Below are 26,831 nucleotides of genomic sequence, written 5' to 3'. Positions count from 1 at the left end.
CTATAAGAGCTAATTGGATGGTTTAAATGGAAAATTGTGTATTTTTGTGAAAAAAATAGATCTGTGAAGACTGATTTCCAATGTCAGCATTTTCCAATGAACATTCGTATGTGAGAAGAGTACACCCTAATACAAAACACACTAATAAGCTATAGGGGCCAAAAATTGTTTGACATATTTTTGGTCCCCCCACAATCATTAAAAATTTTAAACTATAACGCAAACGTGGCACGGGTTCCCGTTGTCCGATTGTTTTCAAATTCTGCACAGATCACTTTCTCACCAAGTCTCCGAATTTAATGGGGCAAGACCAGAAAAAATCGAAAGTCGAAAAATAAGGACTACCCTAGAGTGCAGTCTACTCCAAATGCAGATTTATAATGGCCACAGAATTTCTTTTCTTTATATTAAATTAGAAGATAATTATAAGGTTAATGATTTGTAAGTAATGAAGCTGTCGACATTGGGTTAATTGGAACTAGTAAGAATGATAGGAAACACGACAGAGGGGTGTAATATTTAGTTGGGATGCTTTGCCACTTATTGTCAGTGAAGACGGATGAGTGAACGAAATACAAGAGATAGTGGCACCGTCCAGACACAGTGTTCTTCTACAGCATTGCTCCTACTCGCAGGGACACTTTCCCTTATCGACTTTCTCGGGAAAAGACAACAAACAATCCGCAAGAGTGGGCATCGATCCTGTCCAAAAAGTATCATGAGAAGATTTGCCCTTTGAACCTTTGATAAGAAAGAGAAATATATTTTGGCTCGAATATACAGGGTAATCGATAATTGTGATAATACAACATAAAAGAATACGTCGAAAATGTAGAATAAAATTTTTTCATTTGAAAACTTTCCTTTCGAGAAATTCGACTTTGAGAATTCTAGTTCGCGTGGTGAGCACGATTCCTATTCAATAGCATTTTCAAACTCGATTTTCTCGAAAACGTCTTTTTTAATGTATGAAAACATTTTTTTATGTAGAGTCACCCCTTTTCGGTTGTACCACCAGTTGCCGATCACATTGTATAACTTTTCATCTAAAATTTAGATTCCAAATTTTTTTATTCGTGAGAAACTGAGTAACGTGCAAATACAGTATCCGTTTCTAAAATACGTAAAATATTTTACATCATTTCTTCGGTCATGTTGTATAATAATTTTGTAATATGGAAACATTTATCAAGCGAATAATATTAATCTATTTGACGATTAATAATAACGGCAACTGAATTTATTGAACAAATTATAATAATCGAAACGTTTTAGGCGACTTTCCAAGAATAGCCGTTAAATCCACTTTATTCTTTCTGAACGTTCGCGCATGGTCTGAACTGTTATACTATAATCCACTTCCACGAGTGTCACAAAACTTTCTGAGCCCTCTATTCACTTTACGAAATACAGTAATATATTATTTTCTCTCTGTATGCGCTCGTTTGGAATACGTTCGTAAATCTCTTGAATCTACAGTCTAGTTTCTTCTCAAATTTAAGGGTTTACCGACACTTAAATCAGTAAAACAAGATTGCATTTTCAAACATACGTTCGTGTAAATAAATTATATCTAATCTTTAGATTCTAAAACATGATCTCTAAAAATATTACTAAAACGTTCGTGAAACCAATGATAAATTATACAACTATCATTGTTTGTTGCATACTATTTTCTTAATATGTTACATTTATTTCTCGAGACAAATGTTAAGAAAGAAATGAAAATTATATTAATTCCATCATTGTATTGTCACCTATTTATTGCACAATGCGACATTTATCGTATTTTTCAGAGTGTTACAATGTCTAAGGATTGTTTTTCTAATTCGGAGGCATACACTTTCGCTACAGTTGCTATTGTTAACGTTGTTATTGTAATTATAAAGTACTTCGTTGTAGTTGCAAAAGTAAACGTCTAGGTAAATGACTAGAGATTAAAAAGATAACTGACAATCACTATCGTTCTTGAATATCCGGAACGTTGGCGATATTCCAGAATTTCAATAATTATCAAAGTAATTTAGTTTTATGTTACAGTGAATGTCGCATCACAGTGTCTATGCCTGTCACTACCTACATTGGACAACAGTTTCCCTCTACATAATTTGATTATACAAGATGTCCCAAAAATGTTGCAGTTACTTGAAGGGGCTCATTCCTGAGGTGATTTTAAGTAACTTTTTCCTTTGCAAAAATGTTTTCCGCGGCTTCATTAAGGGGTTATTAGCGAAAAACATGGGCCAATCAGAGCGCAGCTACGGCGGACGAAATCCGGTTCGGCCAATGCCAACATCACGTTTAGCGGGACCTGTCACCTGTTGTAGCGGCGTTTTGATGGGTCCGTGTTTTTCGTTAATAACTCTTTAACGAAGCCACAGAGAAAATTTTCGCATAGGAAGAAGTTACTTCAAATGATCTCGGGAATCACTTTTGTACTGTATAATGTTTCCAAGTAGATACAAGAAGAATTTTTATTTCTTAAGAATCAGAAGTTTGAAATGATCTAGTATAATTCCATACATGAAAGGATGTGTTGCATGCAAGGATTTAAATCACAACTTTACATTACACATAGCATTAGTTTTGTGAACTACGAGTGATAAAAAAAGGAAGCAAGATAGAAAAACTCTATGAATATCGTCGACTTTGATCTCCCCACGATAAATATTATCCTCCCGCTCGTGATGGCAGTAACGAGATCGTATCTGATGCCGTTGCGTGTCATTTGCATATTTCAGCCGGAGGCGTTCGGCTGATCCTTGCTTTTGGCAATCCGAAATGCACGAGGGTTGCCAAACCATCTTTCGATTTACATTTCAGTATCGAACGCACGCTTCTACCCTCGAGGTGACGTGTAGTGGAGGTGATAGGAGCAAAAAATGTTTCATTAACTTTTGCAGACTTTTATGTTTAAATAATCTAATTTTATGCAAATAATATAATCTAGTTGGTATGCAATCATGCTACTATTTAATCTTTCAAATCATTTGATCAAAGTTTCTGTCCAACATACTAGATATAATATTTGGATAGAAATCATTTGTTTCGATTACTAATAAATGACTGTGGTCACAAAATAATAGAGTTTCATTTTACGAATTAATTGAATGGAATACTGTTAAACGAACAATTTGTTGTTAGAACAAATGTACAAATGAAGTTGAGTGTTCTGAAGAATTACACAAACAGTACGCAGTAACAGAATATTATAACCTGATGAAGTTACTGTCAATCAATCAATCAAGCTATACAAGGATGTACCAAAAATGTTATACTTCCTTGAAAGAGGTTATTCCTGACGCCATTCGAAATAACTTTTTCCGTTGCGAAAATGTTTTCCGCGGCTTTGTTAAAGAGTTATTGACGAGAAACACGGACCAGCTCTCGGCGAGAGCTGTCGCCAAACCGGAATTCCTCCGCTGTAGCCGCGCTCTGATTGGTCCGTGTTTTTCGTTAATAACTCCTTAACAAAGCCGCGGAGAACATTTTCTCAAAGGAAAAAGTTACTTCAAATGATCTCAGGAATCATCACTTTTAAGGAAGTGCAACATTTTGAGACACCCGTATACAAACGTTTATTAAAAAAGCTTGTACGAGAGAAACACAAACAATCTTTTATTTAATACTATTGTAGAACCTTTTGTGAAATAGTATTCAATAGTTTCCATGGCGGTTGAGAACCTGTTTAGCATTAATGAACTAAATGTCTGTTCTTGTTATAGAAAGATTGTTATTTTCATATTTTATAAGTTCTATTCAAACTAAAATTTTTAATTTCAAGAACTTTCTTTTTATCTGTTTTCCTCGGAATTTATGATACTAAAATGTTTTTTTAAATGTTCCACAGTCCATGTTTTAAATGGTACCTATTAAAGTGTTCCATAACTTCTTCGATCTCTGTCTTCAAATAGTTAATATTATAGCAAGTGGTAGTAAGTTTTAATATGGGGAGGGAGGTACTGTGGGGTATAGTTCTGGGTAAAATAGTATTTGAAATAAAAAAAATAGAGATATTTTCAGACATTACTTACTACATTCAGTTAAGAATTATTTACTTTTACATTGATGGAAATAATACTATTTGAAATATTTATTTGATTTTACAAGTACATGTACTACGTATTTCAATTATGTACTTTCCCATACTAGCTTTAATAGTTATTGAAAATAAATATTACTCCCGCTATTCGTGCAGAGAAATTTTGGTACACTTCATGATACATGAACGAAATTTTCTCGGAGGTAGCTGCGGATATGTCCTGATATTTATAATTGTGTCCACATCGCAAAGTGAGTTTCAAAGCATGAAATATTAGTTGAAATAATTATTTAATTCTTAACACTATTTCCAATACTTCTTATTTGCCCAAGGTAAATATTGATACCACCGTTTCCGTGTGTTTCACTCGATAGAAAATAAATAATGTCCGACTTACCTTGTCAGGACACGGCGAGGCGTCCCTGGAGAGACTTCCGATAGTTACCAATAAGCGTCGTGAGGCCCCCAACACTGAGTCTCGCCATCCCTCTAAAACAATAAACAGAGAAATAAAAAATAGACCATTATGCATATATGGATTAGGCCCTTACCAATCGTAAGCATTTCTGTCATATTTTTTTTTTACCAATCAGGTCTTTCATTTGAGGTGTTTAAGTTGCAGTATAATATCATGTCAGACTCGGTTTGAAGATTTCAAACAGAATCTACTAAATACATACATATGTATGGTATTTAAAATTCCTTTAATTCCAACCTGCCTTCTTATGGTTAAGAAGTTATGCGCAGAACCAAACGTAAATACTTCAACTCTCTGCAGCCTGTTGGCGTCGCTATGGAGACATTTATAATATACTTTATAAGTAGTTATGTTAATATATTTATTCACATTTTATTTGCGTTAGAACATCTAGTTCTTATAATTTACGTAAATCTCTTACAAACTTTGTAAATATTATATAAACCAAATATGGTCACGAATGACCATGTTATGAATGCGACCTTTATAACTAAATAAATTAAAAAAATAAATAAAGCATACTAACAGAGAAAATAGAAACCAATAAGAAGACAAACCTTTCTAATTTTTTATTCTTAAACAAATTTCTGATTTTTTAAAATTTAATTATAAATATGCTCAGAGTGCTGAGGATTAATAATAGAGGTAGTTTACACGAAAAAAGTGCTGAACACAAAAAAAAAATTAGAAACATGAACTGTGAGCGAAAGAAGACCGAAATGTTATTTTTTAAACCATATTTTCAATTTGTATATCTATACATAGGACAATTTTTAAAAACTTTAATTCTGACAAACACGTATCTTGATACTAATTTAAGTGATTGTGAGTAAACGATTGTTACGTGAGTAATGTTTCGTCCCATCAGTGAGGTACTTGTCTCGACCTTCCTAGTCAAGCATTCGAGACAGATATATCTAGTTAGCTTCTTGAAATAATTGCTCGCTGTTCCAGTATGGTTGGTGAGATGTTTTCAGTGTTGTGCTTACAAACATCGATATATTGTGGTGATGTTGCCATCTTTGATCAATTGCACATTATATTTCGTTTTAATGTGGTTGAAAATTTATATTAATTTTCTACCAACCTAATATAGTAGTACCTCGATGATAGATGCACGAGCACAAATTCGTTCCCACCATTTCCTGGAACCGTTTCGGCTTGACGAATCTGTGGGTTTTTTTAAAAATTTGTATATTTTGCTTTACAATTATGGGATCATTATAATCAAATTGCAGAAGGTCCTCCGATAAAAATTATATTGAACACAGCCCTATAAGAATTTTTAATTATATAGATAATATACAATTCGGGATAAGAATTTGGGACAAGGGTTGTAAATATTTATGTTGTAAAAATATAAATAAATTTAAACTAGTAATACTACTCCTGGCAGAAACTATTCGATCAAAATGGTAAAAATGACTAATGAATAAATTACGATATAAAAGTTAATGATATTTTCAAAAAATGTTGATAAAACGATGGATTCGTTTGTCTATTTACCAAATATAAAATAATAAAGTGCCTACCTCTATGTGAAAATTATAAAGAAATTCAAATAGCATGACGAAGCATTAGAACAGTTTTTAATATTTCCAACAATAGACATTGCCAGAAAAGTGTTCTGAATGTGTAGGGATGATTAAACCCTTCCTTAAATCAGTGTCTAATTTGCTTATTATTTGTATTTAATAAATAACATAGAAAAGTCTTTTTTAATTCAAATGGGTTATTTTCAAATAATTTTTTATTTCGAATATCTATTTGACTAAAATAAAATGACACAACTTTCCATAATTTTACTATATTTCAGACGCAGTCGATGATCTTGACATGATAGAATCAGAGAGCATTTGAGATTTTATTTAAGAAAGTATTCTGTCAAATAACAAATAAAATGAAAAATTATTTAAAACAAATTGCAATTAACGAAACAATCTAATGATAAATTATTTGTCTGCTCAAATAAAGTAAGACTTGAATATTTCAAGTAACACGTAGCCAACTAAAATAATATTTTATCATAATCTATACATGTAATGTATAATATGTATGTACTATAAAAATATGCTCCAACTGAGGTCCCTGAATTTGAATATGGTAAATAAGTATTAAAAATTATTTCGATAATAACTCGGTAACTATGAGGTTTAGGATATATGAAGGTCAACTCATTTTTACGCAGAATTTAATACTCTATCGATATATGACACAAAGGGTAGGTTATTCTATTTAAAAAGATCGAGGTTACCTTGAAATCTCTGAAACTCCTTCATTAAAAAAAAACATATCGTATGAAAAATACCCATTAAAGCCTTAAATTCCATGTTTTAGCATAAAGTGTATAGTTTAATAGTGAAGTAATCAGGTTGGCTGTCACACTCTGTATTATCATAATTATTTCTCAAATAATTTATTTGGGCAATGCCCAAGTCTGATATGTAGACAGCGGATCTTTATGCAAAATAAACATTTTCTGCCTGACTTGCAACAAACTGGAGTGAAATGAAAATTAATTTTTTTTCTTATTATGTCCAATAGGTTGAAAATAACATAATAGTATTTTTGAATTCTTCTAATGTTTTTACTGTTTTAAATTACACCTACTTATTTTTGTCATAAATGCATAAAATCCGCTGTCCACTAATATAAAGTAATGTTTCTTTCGGATGAACAACAGTGTTAGCTTAATAATACGCGGATATGATTATGATCATAGCGTCCGTCTTATCGCGCTGAATATTTGCGGCATAACGCGAATAAGAAAACAGAATGACGCGACTGGGGTGAGTTATGAGAGGGTAAGGCCGCAGGGGTGGTTTCATATTGCTGGATTAAGCGTTCAACTTCCACCTTCGACTCTGCCTCCGTTTCCTTGGACGGTGTCTTAAGCCCAAATGTCCTAAGTTATAGTCGCGACTTTCATTAAACGGCTTGATGACGGATCGCTCTTTGTCTCGTTTATATCACGGCTGGCGATGGAAACAGATTTAATCACAGAAACGGGGTCCATATTTAGCACTCCAACGCTGATACTAACCCGAAAGATTTAATTGTTCTGTCTACAGTCGTGACGTCATGGGGACGCCTTAAATTATACATATAAGAATCGATTCAGACAATTCGATCGAGGCATTTATTATCCGTTTACTTTTCATTATTAGACTGCTGCATATGAAATGGTATAATAAGGCTTTCCATGTAAAACATTCCTATATACTACCGCACACAATTGTGAGCTCACTGCCTCTTTACCGTTACTTCGTTCAATAAAAAACTACAAAAGACACAAATTCTCAAATATTTATTACGTAATATATATTTGATTGTTCACAGTCTTTGGTTACAATAAAATTATTCTTACAACATAAAAATGTTGGCTGAATGTATAATCGATATGTGTGTTAGTTTTAGAAAACAAAGGATATCCACACAATACGATGTTAAATTATCAATTTTAAACGAAACTTATAAAAAATTTGTAATCGTGTTCACAATTTAGTCCCGTTAAATTTAGTTCCCCAAAAATAAAAAATTGTTGTATCCACTTAAACAAAAATAGAGTACAGGTAACCCTCCTACAACACAGCATCTTATAACACGGTTTCGCTACCTGTACGTAACCCCTCTTTTTGTACTGGCTCTGGGCCTCATACAACACGGAATTTTCTTAGGAACCTATCTACCGTTTTATAGGAGGGTTACCTGTATCTCCAATGTAGCGTACAATTTTTTAATAATTTTAGACAATGAGAATATGGCGACTGTTAAAAGAAAAAATATCTTTTTCGCTAAAAAACATCAACTTTAGACATTTATAAAAATTCAACAAATCCGAGATATCAAAAAAATTGTACGCCGCATTGAGGATAATAAATTATATAAATTATAATATAAATATTCGTTACTTTTATCGGTAGGTGTAAGCTATGAAGGTTTTGCTGGACATGGATTTAGATAATCTTATACAACTCCACCATTTGGTAATTTTGTGTAATAAAAAAATATGACAATGAAGCTAAAATGTTGTTTAATAATCCCTAAATAATTTATGTTTTTATGGCGTATCTTTATATGCGAAAAAAATGTTAGATTTACCCCACGTAATAACGTGTAAGACTAATAAGTCTTACAGAATTGCATACCCCCAAAACAATGCAAAAAATAAATACAAGAGATAACGGTATGACAGCAGTATAAAGGAACAGATGAGAAAGATCGATATTACATGAACATGCATATCTATTAAAGATTGGTTTCAGCAAGAAGCATCAACCACCTGAAGTTCTTAATCTTCAACATCTAATAAATTTAAAAATAAACATATTGTCTGGGAAAAGTTATATTTTCCCCGAATATCGAACTGTGTTATAATGATTCTGATTCTTTTTGTGTATGACAGCTGGTGGCGAGTATGTTGAAATCCCAAATCAACCAGAAGAGATTTGTTTATAAATTGTACAGGTTTTTTTGAATCTGTATAATGGCGGAATGTAAAGACATATTTTCACGGTTGATTGAAGTTATACCAATTTAAAAACTACAACGAATCAGTTTTGCTACTGCATATTATGAAAAAGTCGACGCATCAAATTTCTGTCTTATAATTATAATAAAGTAACGGGATAAAGCCTACCGCAGAAAAAGAAGGATACGCTCGCAGCGCTGCCCACCAAATGGCCCCCGGATTAATAAATCTCAATTACGCGAGTTAATACCGGAGGCAATTCACTCCCCTAGGCCTGGCAAGGAACCGGATACGAGGGTGAAGGCATTTCTATCGGGGTATTGTCGGCATTGTCGCTGGAACAATGACGATGACGATTCTGTGAAACCGTCTCCGCTTGTAAAACCGTCCGCAATATCGCCGAAATTTATCGCCATTCCTCGATGGGTTTACACAGATTAACGCGTTTACTGCTATACCAGCAACAGTGGTGGGCAAAAAGAATTTCAAAAAATATTCGAATGATAAAAACACACTATCATCTTGTAATTAATTTTTTTTAATGCAAAATGTATTTAGGTATTGTATTTGATTGTTACGTCATTAAAAAATACTTTTGTTGAATACATAAATCAGTTGACGAATACTTTTGTAATTTGTATTATGTTTAAGAGCTAATCAAGTACCAAGTACCGAATACTTGCTCTTGCAGCAACAATTCACCCGAAATACGAAGTACGATAGATGAAATATTTATCTTCAACTGCACAACTGACTGTGCACGATGCAGTTATCCAAGCTGCAAACACCACTGTGATACTGTAATATACATACAAGTATTTATATCTTTATCAGATCAAAAACGTGGAATACTATTGAATTCGGTATTCGGTATATACTCTTAAATAAAAATTGCAGAAATATTTCACATTTCACAACTTGATCAAATAGAAAACCAAGATATTCCGAAACTGATTTATGTAAGGGAGGGTGTATAAATCTGTCCAAGTGTACCAACGTCTATTTTAATGGTACTGTTGGTTTTCTTATCTTATTTAACCTTTGATCAAGAAATGCTATTACAGTCTACAGATTTATCATACAAAGCGCCCCAAAAATGTAGTACTTCCTCGAAAGGTGTGATTCCTGAGGTTATTTGAAGTAACTTTTTCCATTGCGAAAATGTTTTCTGCGGCTTTGCTAACGAGTTATTAACGAAAAACGCGGATCAATCAGAGTACGGTTACAATAGACGGATTCTATTCTATTATAGTCTGCTGTAGCCGCGCTCTTATTGGTTCGTGCTTTTCGTTAATAACTCCTGAACAAAGCTACGAAGAACATTTTCGCACAGGAAAAAATTATTTCAAATGTATCACCCTGTATAAAACTTTGAGCTACAAAGTTAATCCGTAATATTCTGTGCCCAATTTTAATTTAGAACCTAATTTTATTTTTAAATAATGTTTATTTTAACGTCAATCAATGCGACCGTCCTGTATTCCTTTAATATGCGTGGAAAAGCAACTTATTGACTACAGCATTATGTGATTTTTGGTCAAAAGGTGGTGATTAATTAACCTATTGGTTGTTGCTGGTAAAAAGGGCTACAAAATAAAGATAACAATCTCGTAAATGAAAAACGTGAATGTCCAAAAAATTCAGTTTTTACCGTAATACAATTAAGAAACTTGAAATTTATAGACAGAATAGAGAGTTACTGTTAAAAATCAGACATTTCATATGGAACAATTTAATATTTTGATAGAATCTGAGAACTTCTTTTATTTTAACAACAGAATAATTGAAAATGCATCGATGATTCGACCCGTATAAAAATTTAAAAAGGGACATGTTTAAAGACTTTTCCCGATTCGTCTTAGGACTGAAACTCTTGAATGGATGTATCCCCTTAAGGAGTTCCGATTTCACGTATCTTGTTAGCGGCGAATCAAGTGCACCGAAGGACACTTCCTCTGCGGCTGGTCAGTTCATACCATGTTAAGGTCAGCGAAGGCTTGTTGACGGTCAGCGGTGATCCGCGAAGCGCGCTAGATATGCCTTTATCAGGTTTCATTGTCATTGAAATCGTCCTGTTCGGGAAAGAGGAAGGAACGACCTGCGCAATTTCCGGCGGGACAGGAGACAGAGAGAAAGAGAAACGGCGAGCCGTGACGAGGGGATGCAACCCTCGTAATCCCGTGGCTGAAAGCCTCGTTTAATATTTATGATTTATTTCGGTTTAATTCGACGTGCAAACGGGAGACGCATTTATATTCGATGTTTGGCGCACATGCGCGGCAACCGGATTACCGGGCTGCGAGAACTTTTAATGAATCGAGATTTACCCTGACAGTTGTTCCAACACTCCCACGGATTGTTAAATATTTGAGCGGAGAAGTCGAAACAAGAATATACGAAGCGTCTTGCGAGCGATGACGCAACTGAAATTCAGAGAAAATATAAATTGCAAACGTTCTACTTTGAAAATAACTTTGCGAATATAGTAGAACACTCATCTTTCTGCATAGTAATTGTTCCATAGCAATAGTGATTGTTCAGACAATCAGTGTAAGTTGAATCTTTTTTTCTCGAAAACGACATAGGTGATTCGAGGATAAAGCAATTCAATCAATATTTTCAAATGTAAACAGTAGGCGGCTATACTTATGTTGACCATATTAGCTGGAGAAAATTATTCAAAGGAATTAGCGTAAGTTACCATTTTTGTTTTTCTTTCGTTGTTTAAGAAATAGTTATTGTGCGTTTAAGAAAGATTATTTAATACAAAAGTTGTATGGTTCCAAGACAAACAACGGCATGTCAGTTTTTCTTGTATGTGTAGAGGTTTCAATATTTTTAAGATCAACTTTGTTTCTTTAAATAGAATCGTTATCCTTTTTCATCATATATCAAAAGAATATTAAATTTCAAGTGAAAAAGTGTTAACCTATATTGGTCCTAAACTTAATAATTAACGAGATATTTTACGATAAGTAAAGCGTAAGTTGCCTTAGAGGTAGAATCGCCAGACTAATATAAGACAGGCCTGAGCAACTTGTGGCTCGCGAGCCACAAACGACTCCTCTCTCTACTCCTGGGTCCCCCACCAAACTTCTGTGGCGTGTGGATGTACACGCATATAGTCGCGGTCACGCAATCACGCGAGGCAAAGCATGAAATAGTTGATAGTAGGGGAACCGGTACACTGGTAGTGGGAGTCGTGAAGCGACAGCGGGGAAGAAGTTGCCCGGGCCTGATGTAAGACTTGTATCCCCATTCTACCTTCCCCTTCTACTACGCTATTCTCCACGCTTCCGCCGCGACCCGGTCACTTGACGTGTTTCGTCTATGTCGTGCATGTGTCACAACATCATGTGACAATTCGAGTCAATTCCCCTCATCTGGCGACTCTACTTCAAGGTTTGAAAACTGTGTGGTTTGTCAGAGAAATAGACTGACACCTAGGAATGTAAACACAAGAGGCAGCTTATCAGAAAATATCTTGTTAACTATTGGGTTTAGAACCAACGTCAGTTAATATTGTTTTACGTGCAATTTAATATTCTTTCGATACGTGATAAAAAGTATATATGATTCCTTTCAACGAAACATACAAGTAGAACTGTCATTTGTCATGCAACTTTTGTATCAAATAACTATTGATTAAGTGAGTAATTTAAAAGTTATTTGAGTTGTAGTTAATTTATATTCAATAATTACACAAAAATTGTACCACACAACTTGAGTAAATCAGAGTTAGCAATCCAAGGTATAACTGTATAATCCTTGGGCGAAATTTATCAGAGTTCCATACAGTTTTAAAACAACTGAAAGTCTTGAATTTCCATTTGCCATTTTTACCGATTGCACGAAATGAAAGGCGACAATGTGTCATTTGCTGACAAGCATAAAGGAAAACCACAGATCGTGTAAACGCGAATAAATAAGCAAAGGAGGTTACGCCTCCTTCCATTTTCTTGCCGGGCAGAGCACCCTAAAGCAGCCACTACCCCCAGCAATACTGGATCGGCAGGGTGGTCGCAGTAACGACGCGTCGTCAGTTAATCAAGCTATTTCGTTCCGCCGAGACCGGAATGAGGATTCGACTCGGACGACCATCGATTTTCTTCTGACCGTTTCCTCGTCGAAATCCCTCCGTAGTGCCAATCTCGATTTCTGGGGGTGTTTTTTGTCTTTTCTGCCTGAAATTCTGACTGGGAAGAAACATTCTCCCGAAGAGTTTCGAGGTGTAGGCGTTCGGAGAAATGAGCTAATTTCGCGTGACCTTTTCCAGTATGTATAACGGTTTCCATGTTGCGGAAAATGAGGTAAATGAAAAAATTAGTTGGACGGTCCATACAATTCATAACGGACGTAAGGTGCTACTGTATTTTACGTAATATGATAATGAAGGCATTTATGAAATGGGAAATGTGATCAGAACGTGAGAAAAATAGCAAAATACAAAGATATTAGCTAATAATTTAGCATCGCGGCTAGGGTACCTTTTCCTATTTGTAAGTCTGTCCTTATTAATGTGCTTTCGTATTTAAAAATTAACTGGAAAAGATAAATAGAGAAAGTATTTTTGTTAATTAAATTAAACTATTAATACATATGTTATAAAGGAAAATATTGCATTTTGTAACTCTTGAAGTATATTAAACATTTTTCCAACGATGCACAACAGAACTAAATAAATAGACAATTAATATAATTTATACTATATGAGGTATTGACTGTGTCATAAAACTGTTCAAATTTCCGAAAACAACGAAATAAGCAGTTTTGAAGCGTTTTCGTGTTTTTCGAAATGAATCCAGTAATATCGCGAAATTTTATGGATTATCCGTATTAGTTGTTTCTGTCAAACCTAACCTCATTTTCACTTCCAAGCAGATCATAACGAGCAGTCATATACCAAGCGGTATATTTATATTTTACAGTATCTTTCACGTTTGCATATTTCTACTTTCACAACAAGAAATTCGTAAAAACACGTAATAAATTAAAATAAAAAAAAACAAGAATAACAATTTTTAGGGACAATGTTTAGCTGGGCACATTAATTGGAGGCACACAAATGTGGACGAGCACATTAATTGGAGGCACACAAATGTGGACGAGCACATTAATTGGAGCACACTGGTGAATTCAAAGCATTTTTAAAGGCGCGCTAATTGGGTAAAAACTCTCCTTTTCATTTTAATTGCATTATTGTGACATATAAACATTTCTAACTTAAACAAATATTCCAATAAAAAGAATGTGAGAATCAATATAAATTTTGATCAGATGAAATGAAAATGAAATAATTCAATAATAGTAAGTTAGCTGAACAGTAAGCAGCTAACAGTAAGCTAACAGTAAGATAAGTACCCTGAGATCTGAAAATTTACAGAATAGTATTTCAGGCAAAAAACATTATTTAGCAGATAAAAAATGAAAAATGTCAGGGGGGGGGGTGATTGTCCAGACTTATCCTGCTAGGCCCTTTGAAATACAATCACGAAGTAACTGTTTAGAGTTGAAACGGAAGACGTTTAACGTTTTCTCGATCATTACCCCGACCGTCTATACGTATGAATTTAAGAGTCAGTCCCAGAGCATATGGGGGAAGCGCTAATACCGTTTTATGTGCGGCTTGATACCCATAACACAACATGGTGCTCCGTGGCAGACTGTGCATCGTGTCTGGAAGAAAACTTGATGTCATCGCCGGTGTGGGAATGGTTGGTGGATAATACTAAGAGGGTACATATGTGCACAACTGCTTGCTTTATTCATAAGCCAGGGACGATTCCCGTAGAATGAAAACAGTAAAGACGAAAGTTATGGCGAACATAAAAGTATCGGGGGACGATGCTCAACTCCGAGTATGATTTCAGAAAGTCACAAGATTCATCTAAGTAGAAATTTTGAGGGAGACTTTTTAGTTTGAATGATCAAGAGTTGCAAGTAAAACGGATGAGAATTTGGAAAAGTTCTGATGCCGAATACGTGAACTTGGAAGAAGCGTACTGTTAGGGTAAAAAATTATATCTTTGAATTTATTACTAGACTTATGCTCTGAATTTTCAGTTCTATTTTTACACAATTCTGCCTCATTTCTTGAAAGTTTAACTTTTCAGATTTACTTGTAATTTCAGGAGCTGACCAGCTAGCAAAAGTAAGACATGTAGCTTTAAGAAGCTCAGTAACATTAACATTAACGTAAATAAACGTAATTTTAAAAAAGGATAAGATTTTATTATTAATAAAAACGAATCAGCAAATATTTTGAAGAGAATTAAAGTCACGATTAGGGTCGAATAAATATTTCAATATCAGTTGCTTCTACTCTTGGCTGTAACCTGAATACTAATATGTTTACAGTACCAAAATAAATTTTGATACTCACACACTATTTGTGGACGTATTATTAAATACCTAAAAGGTTACATTAAAGTAACCTCCTTACATTTGCCGTACGTTGCAAGATTGTTAGCATGACCTAGTGCTTCTAGGAATAGGTTTCATTTAAAATGCTCTTTTACCTAAAGTATCTGTGAATTTATTTTCCGTTAAATTGGAAGATTACTTTAGTTAAACGGAAAGATGTGCTTGCGTGGGATGCGAGCGTAGGAGTGTACATTTAAGAGCGAGCTGCAAAAGAGAGTCCTCGAAAAAATTAGCTACCAACGCACAGCTTCAAGATTCTTCTTAACGAAAACTAAAACTTTTTACCGACGTATAATTTTTAATGTTCATTCTCTTCATTTACAAATTCGATGCCGAACTTAAAACTGCATGCGTTTGACGCAATCTTAACGCAGGAAGACGACTAGAATTCTTTTCCATAATTATCCGGATTTTTAACAAATTTTGGCGTTTCTACTTCGATTTAAGTCTAGCAATTCTAACAATAGAAAGTTTGTCTTGAAACGGTTTTAGAGCGGCTTCCATTTTAAATGCACTTTATTACTCATTTAATGAACTGTACAAAGTGAACAATTTATATTAAATATTATTACAAGTAATATTAACGCTTTCTATCTTTTTGTCCCCAATGGTAGGTTTAAAACTGAAGAATTATTTTTGCACCAGCCTAATATGTTCGAGTCCGTTTGTGTTGTACTGATCTGACTTTTTTTTACCCAAGTCTGCGCGGGAACCGGAGAAGCCGCGAATTTGACCCCCGAATCCACTTAGAGGGCACGCAGTCTGCGCGAATATCCCCTCGAGCAGCATGACTCGCGTGCTCTATCTAACTTTGGTCCGCTCGAGGCTAGCCGCCCTCGAACAAGCCGCGAGGGGGCGATGAAGAAAAGGGCGAAAAAGGAAGAGAGGTTGGGGGTTGATAGCGGCGAGCATGATGGTCGAGACTTGGGGCTCCGTAACAAACGCGGATCGTGTAAGGGGTCGAGAAGATAAAACGAGATCGTGTCTCGGGGCTAGATATGAGGGTGGAAGACACAGGATGAAAGAAATTGTTACATCGTTTGGGAAGAATGAGCTGATGGACCGCAGACTGCACCATGAAGCTGTCTCAACGGGATCCACGGCTAAATCCCGGACTTTTCCGGTCGAAGACAATGCAAGAAAAATTTCCATAAAAATGCAACTTCTCAGTAACAAATTAACCCCTTGTACTACGATTTATTTTATGGTTACAGAGATTAGAACTTCTTTGTCGTTCATAATTTTCTAGAAGAAGAAGATCTTTTCATGTTTATGGTAATGCTTATTGTCATCTTCACCGTTAGAAATATTAAAAAGTGTTCTATCACTTTATTAAACTATTAACATTTCCTTATAATTTTCTCCCACATGTGAACACATCATTTCATTAATATTTTTCTACAATATCATTGTCTCTTACACCATATTTGTCTAATAGATACAGTATACTATTACTGATATTTAGTACACGTTCAAATAATTCGTTCAACATTTATATTCACAATTTTAATCAAATATTTTCTGCCAGGAATAGTATATCTATTCTATACGTATATATTCTCCAGTGGCTAGGTAGCTATAGGTGTAGAATATATATAAATTTGAAAAGTCTATACAATTTGTAAGATTTAAAAAATTATGCATTTAGTATTACAGAACTTTACTTTATTTTTATATACGATATTAAATTTCACCGACATCGGTTAATGCAGAAAAAAAGTGATTGAAGATCTTTAGATTTATTACAGTTATAGGCTAAAAGTCGCGAAAATAACAATTATAATGGTTGAATTGTAAATATTTCGCAAATATTTTTATTATAGTTGTAGTGTTATAATTATACTATATGCAGAATGTATCACTCCATGCATAATCCCCCAGAAACAAGTAACAGTACAACTCCAAAGGAACATACTAATGTTGCTTTGTAATATAAAACAATAGGTATATTTAAATTAGTTGTAGAATAATGTGGTGGAAGAGTATTATAGGAACACTTAAAAATTACTTCTGCATCCATTAATGAAAGCATCATATCTAGACTGCAGATTTATTTTTTTTTTCATGTATGGCAGAGATAATTATATCCAATATAAAATATTAAAAATATTTAGAGAATTTAAAAATTCTGTTGCATTGTTTTCAACTCTACAAAAGTATTAAGAAAACAAATAAATGTCTTTCTAGCTCCTATATCTTGCAATTAATACAGACAATTTTTATTTTGCACAACAATCCGCACACTGGTAATCAAATATTTAAATTTTTCTGATGTCTTCGCAGTTTTGTATTTATGTATTCATCGTCGTCATAAATGCGTAAAATCAGCAGTCTAATCATAACCATGGGAAAGATAATGAAAAATAAAAAGTAATCCGAAACTTTTAGCTGTAAATACTGAAATTGAGAAGGTTATGGCCGCCACTTTCAGACCGATGGGGGATGAAAACGGTGAACGGAGAGTAGGAGTGTAGAAGCTACGGGGAGGGAAGAAGAGAAAGAACTCGAGTGAGATTTTCAGACAAAGGCCAATGTTTGAGTGGTTGTTCATGGCATTGTTGCCCTTTACCCTCTGCCAATGAGCGGAAGGGGTTACCACCCCACCGAAAGGAAACACTTTGCCGCACGAATCGGAAATACGGTCGTTTGGAGTTTCCCTAGTGTTCAGTGTCCACTTTTTTCCGTGTATCTAAGTTGTCCGATTAATTCAAACTGATATCCGATCGGTAAAATACGAGGGTCCTCGAATATAAACCGGACGTTTTTCCCAATTTTCTATTTCAGTTGAATTTTTGCAAGATACACATTCTTCTGTATATCTTCCGCTACAATCCACGTACTTTCTCCACTGGATTGCTAAAAGAAAATACTGAAAATATGTATATTTTGAATAAATATTCATATATATTTATATTCTTGAATATTTTAATTTCAATGTCATAGAAAGTAGAGAGTTGGGCTCAAGCCAACTGCACACGAAGTGCTCCATCTCTTCGTTACTATTGGAACATAATCCTCCCAATGTCTATTTGAATGGTCCAAACTCCAAACGAATGATAATCACAAGGTGACACTTCCAGGCAGTAAAGAGGGTGTTGAAGAATAGTCCAATGTGGTTTCTAAACATTTTTATTGTGATTAAATGTCACGATCAAGAATTAATATGATACTAGTGTTGTTGAGACGATCTTCAATTATCGTAACAACGTTCTAGGTAGGAAGAAAAAATCAGGAACGCTTAACCAAGTTTAGATCGAAATGTCAGACACACGAGTTTCCCCGAAAGTCTTACGGAATACCTATCTAAGGTACACTCCTACAAGTCGAAGTTGGGAAGCAAGCAACTTCTAGTTTAGTTCCCTTGGAACACTACAACGTAAGTAATTAATGTAACCTAACGGATCGTAGCCCCTTACTATTTTATTAGTTATCTTAAAGTTTCCTCAACGCGAAACAAATTTTGTGAAACGTGAAACAAACTCATGAACTTTGATAGTATTGTTTATACATTGTACGGTACAAGAGTGTAATATTTAATATTATTTATTTATGTAGACTTGTGGTAAGAAAATACTTTCATTACTTATATATCGTTGTAGTTCTTTTATTCATTAAACAAATTGTAACTGCTGTTGATTTGAAATGAGAGGAGCTATTATCGAAATTACGCTACAGATTTCGTATGGCAAGTGTATATAATATAATGAATTTACGAAAGTGTAATTTAATAATTACAGTGTAACTTCTATTTTACTTCAACGAAACCTTTTCGAAGGGAAATGTATACATTCATTTCTTATTTTCCTCGAGTCAAAGTATGATCTTTTTGTGCAGAGAATACTAAACGATTAAACAATTCATCTACCTGTTTTACGGCGTTATTTATTGTCTGAAATGATATACCTGTAGGTATACTAGTGTGATCCAAATAATTTCTAAACTTGAGATATAATTGCATATGGAGAACAATATGAAGCCTGACAATTGTAGAAAATTAGCGATAATTATTTCGAATTTTGATATTACGCAATCATACAGTAAAAACGCGTAAAATAAAATGACGAGTTTTTTAATTATGCTACGGTAAAAATTAAATTTTTTGGTCGTTCTTCTTTATTTGTGAGATTGTCATCTCGATTTTTGGGCTTTTTCTATCATTGAGTGACAGAGACTAACATTTTCTCACTCATATAAAACGAATACACGATGGTCCCACCGACTGATATTGAAATAAACTTGATTTAAGAATAAAGTTGGATATGTAACTAGAAACTAAAGATAGGACTTAGATTAGCTTTGTACCTTCAAATGAACTTGTAGATAATAACATTATTTCTTAATTAAAACACTTCATAACATTTGGATTCTGACACCGGGATTTCATACGCAAGGACCTAATAGTTAATAGTTAATATTATTAATGCATTTTAAAAACTCAACAAAACCATGTAAAACTCTGCTGTTTCTTAAATAATTTGTTTAATTTTAATAAAGTTGACTAATCTTGAATAAACCGAAATTTTAAATATAGTATCCAACTTGCAGTAATGGATCAAAGAGAATAAATGGTTTGGAAGGCATTAAATACTTTTGACGTGCAAGCGACAATAAATAAACCGTGAAAATATATATTAGGTGTATGCAAAGGTTCTAGTATTTTTCAATCGTTGATGAACAATGTCTTATAATTACCATGGTTATAATTTTCCGCCTTTTTGTGCAATTGTTTGTCTGCTATCGGTGTGTCTAAATAACTTCTTGATTATCGACTGAACACGGTACTTCGCATGTTGTGCATAAATAATAGAAAGTTGAAGAAAAGATTAAACCGTTGAATGTACCGAATAAAATTAAGTGCACACAATTAACCGCTAATTAAAAACCAAAGAATTCGTTTCTTGTTATTTTATGTCACTACCTAGTAATAATAACTCCTCGATTAACGTTCAGAATAATTACAAGTGGCATTCGAGCAATGCCGTTATATCAGCATTGTCGTGCACCTTGACGCGTGTATGAGTCGGACAATGATCACATCAGACGCGTGCCCATTATCCTATTTTACTGATAAGCACGACAAAGTAGGCGAAGAGGGTGGGGGTGAGGGTGGGGGGATGAAGTTTCCGATAATAACGGTCATGTATCGCACGATTTATCAAGCTTATCGATGTGTTGCGTACTCGAGATAGAAAGGGGGTGGCATTGTCGGCGGTCGCGAATGTGACAAATTGTCAGTGCACGGGAAGGGTGAGCTCTAGACACATCGCTCGACGCCTACATCTGTTTCCGTGCTAATACCTTGTATAACTCTTACGCTGTGGGGGAAACCGTGTCGCCCATCAGAACATCGCGAGAGAACAATGGGGAGAAGAGAAAAGAAGAAGAATCTTCACAGATATACAGTGGCGGACGAAAGATAGTTTAAACAGTAATGTGTACGACAACTATCACAATTTTAACAAATTCTATTTTAAAGCATCAATGAATTCTTATAAATATCTATAACTTGTAACATAATGGAAGCGAGAAAACTACAAGAGGTGATAGAAAAATTGATAGATTCTTTAAAACAATGAAACAAGTAAAGAAACTTGTTGGACAAACCTGAGTATAATTTAAACAATTTGTTAATATTATTAGTTTTTAAGACCTTCGTTGCTGTCTACTACAGGTAATAGCCTCTTTGGTGTAGTGGGAATTAACAGCTTGCCGTACTTATTATTACGATAATTAGAACTTCTTTGTTTGTAGTAATTTCACAGAAGAGGGAAGAAAATTTATATTTACTCTACAGTTCAGTTGGAAAGTAAGTTAACGATTGACGTATGTAGGCAAATAGATATGATACATCGTTCATTCATAAGAAAAGTGACATAACTCAATATATGTTCATAAAAAAATTACAACAATAAATAACAACAACAATCAACAATATATATATTATTAGTAGTGTACTTTATAACTAATGTATATGAAAATTAACCTAGTATCTAAATAATAACAAATTATTTTACACTTCTAAGTTGGCTATAGCATACAATAAAAAATTTGCAATTTTAGGTAAGTTTCAAATGGCTCTCCTGTAAAATTTCCTTTTCTTTGATTTATGTCACTTTTCTTATGAATGAACGACATCTTTAATAATGATAATATACAGGGTGAACTACGTACCTTGCACACCTTGAATGTTTTCGCCATTTGTAATAATATTATTTGATTCTGAAGAGTTTGAATGGGACTTAAATTCATACTTTAGCTGTTTTATTACACAAATTTCTGTTCTCTTCAGCCACTTTTTTGCAATATTAGATATACATACTTTTCAAAGTACATGGTATCATTTATCTATAAAGTTTTTACGTATCCTACATAATGGAATAATGCTATATCAAAAAGAAAAAACATACGCAAACCATTATAGCGCTTCCTCCATGTTTCGAAGTGGGAAATTGACAGTATGTATTATGTTTCTTTCTTTTTTCTTTTAACGAACCATTAAATTCCATTACAATCAAACAACTATACCTTGCGTTCATCGCTAAAAAGTGCGTGTGCTTAATTAGCTGCGATCCCGTGTAAATGGTCTTCAGTAAAAAGTCAGGATATACTGTTTCTAGAAACCAATGATTTCTTCGCGCCATGTCGCTCAAGAAAACCAAACGAGAGGATGATCAATTTAATAAATTAACGACAATTTAATAAAACGGCGATATAAAACAATGTTCTAATTATTGCCGGTTTCAAGGTCTTTTGAATAGTTCATCGATGATTTTTAAATGGCATCATAGATTTTTAACTTCCGTAGTGTTGTACATAGCTGATGTCAAGACGAGTTCAATAATATGGTACACTATGACCTTCCTAATGACCTTGGACTCATAAATAGGTATAATATAAGTTCAATTGATGAAATTTAATTTCTTAAGCCATTAGGTCTCAGAATATGTATACCGTTAACGGATCGTGATCTCTAAGCATACACAAACAAGATTATCAACGAACTACAGGTATGCATGCCGAGTCAGTTATTGTCATTATTGTGAGTGTATCAGTTTATCGATAACCGTTTAACGATGCGTTACTCAAGGGAGAAAAAGATCGATCTTATTCCCATTTATTACGAAAGTCGTCATCGAGAAGCTGTTTGGTTTTACAAAGACCGATTTCCTGATCGCAGGTGTCCCGGTTTAAATGTTCGTGTTACCGCTCAAGGTCATAATTTCGAACATTTAATTTAATTCAAATAAAATGATTGCACATTTTGAAGTTATCATTTTTGCTTTATCAAAAATTTTCTAGTTCAAGGTCATTTGAAGGTCATATATAGTGTACCACATCAATGAACTCGTCTTAACTACAGCTACAACACTATAGAGTTAAAAATGTATGGTGCCATTTAAAAATTATCGATGACCTTTACAAGACCTTGAAACCGACAACGTTCAGAACATATTTTTATATCGCCATATTTGCCTCTTTGAACAGTATAACTTTTCTGCCTGACATTTTCTTCTTTCTTGAAGCCTAACGTAAATATTTAGGTGTTCTGAATCACCCGGTATAATAGCGACATATTATAGCATAAGCAACAAAAAATGCATTTGTAAATACCGAGATATTGTACTATTAGAAAATGTATTAGTTGCCACCTATTAGCACTAAAACACAGTCTGTTCTTATATTTTTACCAAACGTTTATTTGTGAAAATTAATTACTACAGGTCCTAACTATTTTCTTGCGTCGAGTTTACTGCATGTATCAACAGAGTAAAATGTACTTCTTCTAGCATTGCCACTAACATGCTCTGTAAATAATGACGTTATGTCAGTGACTAAATTACACTGTCCAACAAAATAAAACTTTTTTCGAGTTTTGCAATACCTGTTGGGTGATTCTTATACACTTTGTCATTCTAAAACCAAATCCGAAAGCAGAATTGCTCTATCACCCAACGTTTTCGAAAAATATTGGTTTTTGTAAAAATTCATGATTTTGATAAAAAATGATGTGTTACGCAAAAACTAAACACTCGAGAAAGTTCAAGTTTGAGTCAAGAGATAGACGGGACTCTCCTCTACATATCCATATAGCCAATTATATTTTTATGTACTTCCTAATAGTTGTAAATGGTTGTTAAAGTTTGAAAATGTGCCGACGCGGGTACTTTGTACGCTCTATTTTTGTATTTATGTGAAAAATCCTTTATCTAGCAGGAATTTACTATACAGGAATGCATTCTACAGACATTTCTGGTAAAAAAACCATCGACGAAAAGTATTTGGTTCCCTTAGTATACGAGAAGATTAAGAAAATACTCATTGACAGCTTGTGCGCGACGCGTTCGCGCCAGACGACCATTGCAGCCTTTTCACGACTCGCCAGTGCCGTCGCTATGCGTAGTCGACGTTGGTACCACTCAAGTATGTCTTTGCTTACTATGCTTAATTACATACATTCTTTTTGTCTTTTTGGGTGCCAATCATTACACAAAATTACAAAAATACGAGTTATATTCACATTTCATTGTGGAAATGCTTAATAAAGAAAATTGACCGCAGCAATGCGTTGACTGGAAAATTTTATTTTCAGTAATTGTTGTCTTATCTTTATAATTGCAATACCAATGGACATTCGAGATTCTTCCGATTAAAATAAGTACAAAGACGATGTAAATGGGACTATTTGTATTGATTTAAGTACATAATTAAGACATAGATTGCTCCATATTAAATCGATAAAATGACGCGGAAGGGTATAAATCAGCCGGACTGTTTTTGTAATATTTATGACGAAATTATTTTAAAATCAAAACAAGGAATACAATTCCAGCATTAATCTTTCATCAAGATATTTTACCAATGAAAAACGTTACAAAGGAAAATACTTATGTGCGATGCTTGCTGATTACTGTTGGACACTTATTATTGAAAACGGGATACCAGGAACAAGCTTCAAGCAAGGCGGAAACAAGCAAAGAGACAAAAAAATGTATGTAATTAAGCATAGGAAGCAAAGACATACTTGAGTGGTACCAACGTCGACTACGCATAGCGACGGCCCTGGCGAGTCGTGAAAAGCCTGCAATGGTCTGGCGCGAACGCGTCGCGCACATGCTGTCAATGAATATTTTCTTAACCTTCTCGTAAACTAAGGGAACCAAATACTTTTCGTGAATGGTTTCTTTACCAGAAATGTCTGTAGAATGCATTCCTGTATAGTAAATTCCTGCTAGATAAAGGATTTTTCACATAAATACAAAAATAGAGCGTACGAAGTACCCGTGTCGGCACATTTTCAAACTTTAACAACCATTTACAACTATTAGGAAGTACATAAAAATATAATTGGCTATATGGATATGTAGAGGAGAGTCCCCGCTACCTCTTGACTCAAACTTGAACTTTCTCGAGTGTTTAGTTTTTGCGTAACACATCATTTTTTATCAAAATCATGAATTTTTACAAAAACCAATATTTTTCGAAAACGTTGGGTGATAGAGGAATTTTGCTTTCGGATTTGGTTTTAGAATGACAAAGTGTATATGAATCACCCAACAGGTATTGCAAAACAATTTTCGTGTTGGACAGTGTTATTAGCATCTACACACATGTTTTGTGTTTAATTTCTAACGCGTTGTTGCTAAATATTTGGCTACTACACCGACATAACGAAAACGAGTACTTATTGTTGTCTGGTGCCAAAATTACTATGAAAGAGACACTCCAACAATGAAAATAAAAGTTCGTGCGCGTAATGGCATTTGGCAACATGTTGACAACAGCGAACGAATAGTTGGAATCTCGCAATTAGGGACAAGTTAACTGCACTTTCATGGCTAATTACGAAAAACCTTCGAGAAAAAATGTTGCTACTGCTTTTAGACCCGTGCTGCGAATAGCAATGTCTACATTACAAAGCTGTTTCTGGCTTAATGGCATTCGACAATCATTTTACACTTTTACCCATTTTAGGAAGGTCAGCAATAAAATTACGACTTCCTAACGAATATTTTCATCTCACTTTAATCGCTGATATCGTTGGAGTTTTTTCTTGTTTCATTTTTTGTGAATTTGTATATTGATTTCCCAATAACAATTATACATTAAGCGCAATGTTCTTTTTATCAACCTATTTCTCTGGATCGTGAAATTTTTAAGTTAACTGAAGGAAACAGCTATCGTGTTCTTCTTATTAGTTGTTCATTAAAATTTCTTATTAAGATAAATCACGATTTTATGGTTTCAGAAAATTTGGTTACAGAATACGTTATTTATGGGTACCCTTAATATTTACGAAAGAGTATCAATTTTTTTTTTGTAGAAACTGGGGAGAGGTGTAAAAATGTTAAGTCACCCACGATGCGTCAATTTGTTATATTTAGAAGCCTTTCCTATCTACCAACATTCCTTCCCTCCTCTCAAGTACAGGATACATCGATAAGCCTGCGTTCGATAAATCACACGATACACGAAGACCATTATCGGAACCCAACTTCTATTGCCCTTCCCATCGTTTTCCCCGAAATCGAATGCTTGATGTGTCCACGGTGAAGTATGGTGAGACATATACAAATATTCCTGAATTGTACGTTTACACGTAGAATAAATAAATGTCTGAATTAATTGGACAACACTAAATTGTTCCAAATCCAATATCACTTTAGCTTAGTTTTTAAAATTTATATTAACTCGTTAAAAAAAGATACGATATTCTTATTCGTGATTTTGTAATTCTTTCTAATGGGTAAAATAATCAAAATCACATGTCCGATTTTTAACAGTAACGTTAAAGAAACGTAATCCTTTCCTTAATAAAACTTATTGAATAATGTAGGCACAATTGTAATCAACACATTCTGCCAATGAATTACAACGCTTTCTTTATTGTATTACGGTAGAAATTGAATTTTTTGGTCATTTATTGTGATGTATTTGATAATTATAGAAATAAGTAATAATGATAGTTATAGTTAGCATAGAATAGGTTATGTAGGATTGAGTGGGTAGACTTGTTCGTTTATCGATATCGGTCATAGACGTGAGCACCAGTGTTGCCTGATGAGGGGAGGGAGCACGAATTGAAGGGAAAAAGTTACCCTCTCTTTGCCAGTACTGGGTTAGTCACGTGACATTGTGACACAGATACGACAAAGTCGAAACGCGTCACGTGACCGGGCCGCGGCGGAAGCGTGCGGAATAGTGTGGTAAAACGGGAAATTAGAGTGGGGAACAAGTCTTGGTCTGGTGACTGTCAGCACTGCGAAAAAGGAGATAAGGTTATGTTCAGTTATTAAAAAGTATGACATGAATTAGAAACACCGTTATATTTGATTAAGATATTAAAATAAATAAACTTGTGTCGATTAATTCATACTAACACCACTTTTGTACAAACTGGCGAAAGAATATATTAACAT

The 26,831-nt window shown here is 34.2% G+C and overlaps 2 protein-coding genes across 5 annotated transcripts in view; both read right to left on the bottom strand.

The window, feature by feature from the left end:
- The window catches only part of Chat (Choline acetyltransferase), a 173,948-nt gene that overhangs the window by 118,524 nt on the left and 28,593 nt on the right, over positions 1-26,831 (bottom strand). For 3 of the 4 annotated variants that reach the window (XM_076791576.1, XM_076791577.1, XM_076791579.1), the window contains exons 3-4: positions 5,608-5,690; positions 4,440-4,531 (exon numbers count right to left, since the gene is read on the bottom strand). In XM_076791576.1, the coding sequence (XP_076647691.1) occupies positions 4,440-4,531; positions 5,608-5,662 (147 nt within the window). In that variant the 5' untranslated portion in view covers positions 5,663-5,690. The remainder of the gene's footprint in view (positions 1-4,439; positions 4,532-5,607; positions 5,691-26,831) is intronic. The other variant, XM_076791578.1, reaches the window with a different exon arrangement.
- The window catches only part of Vacht (Vesicular acetylcholine transporter), a 160,859-nt gene that overhangs the window by 109,714 nt on the left and 24,314 nt on the right, over positions 1-26,831 (bottom strand). The gene's annotated exons all lie outside the window — the stretch shown is intronic.

This window comes from Halictus rubicundus, chromosome 8, assembly GCF_050948215.1.
Source record: "Halictus rubicundus isolate RS-2024b chromosome 8, iyHalRubi1_principal, whole genome shotgun sequence".
NCBI lineage: Eukaryota > Metazoa > Arthropoda > Insecta > Hymenoptera > Halictidae > Halictus > Halictus rubicundus.
The sequence above is the reverse complement of the archived record's forward strand: the minus strand, read 5'-3'. Positions and strand labels throughout refer to the sequence as shown.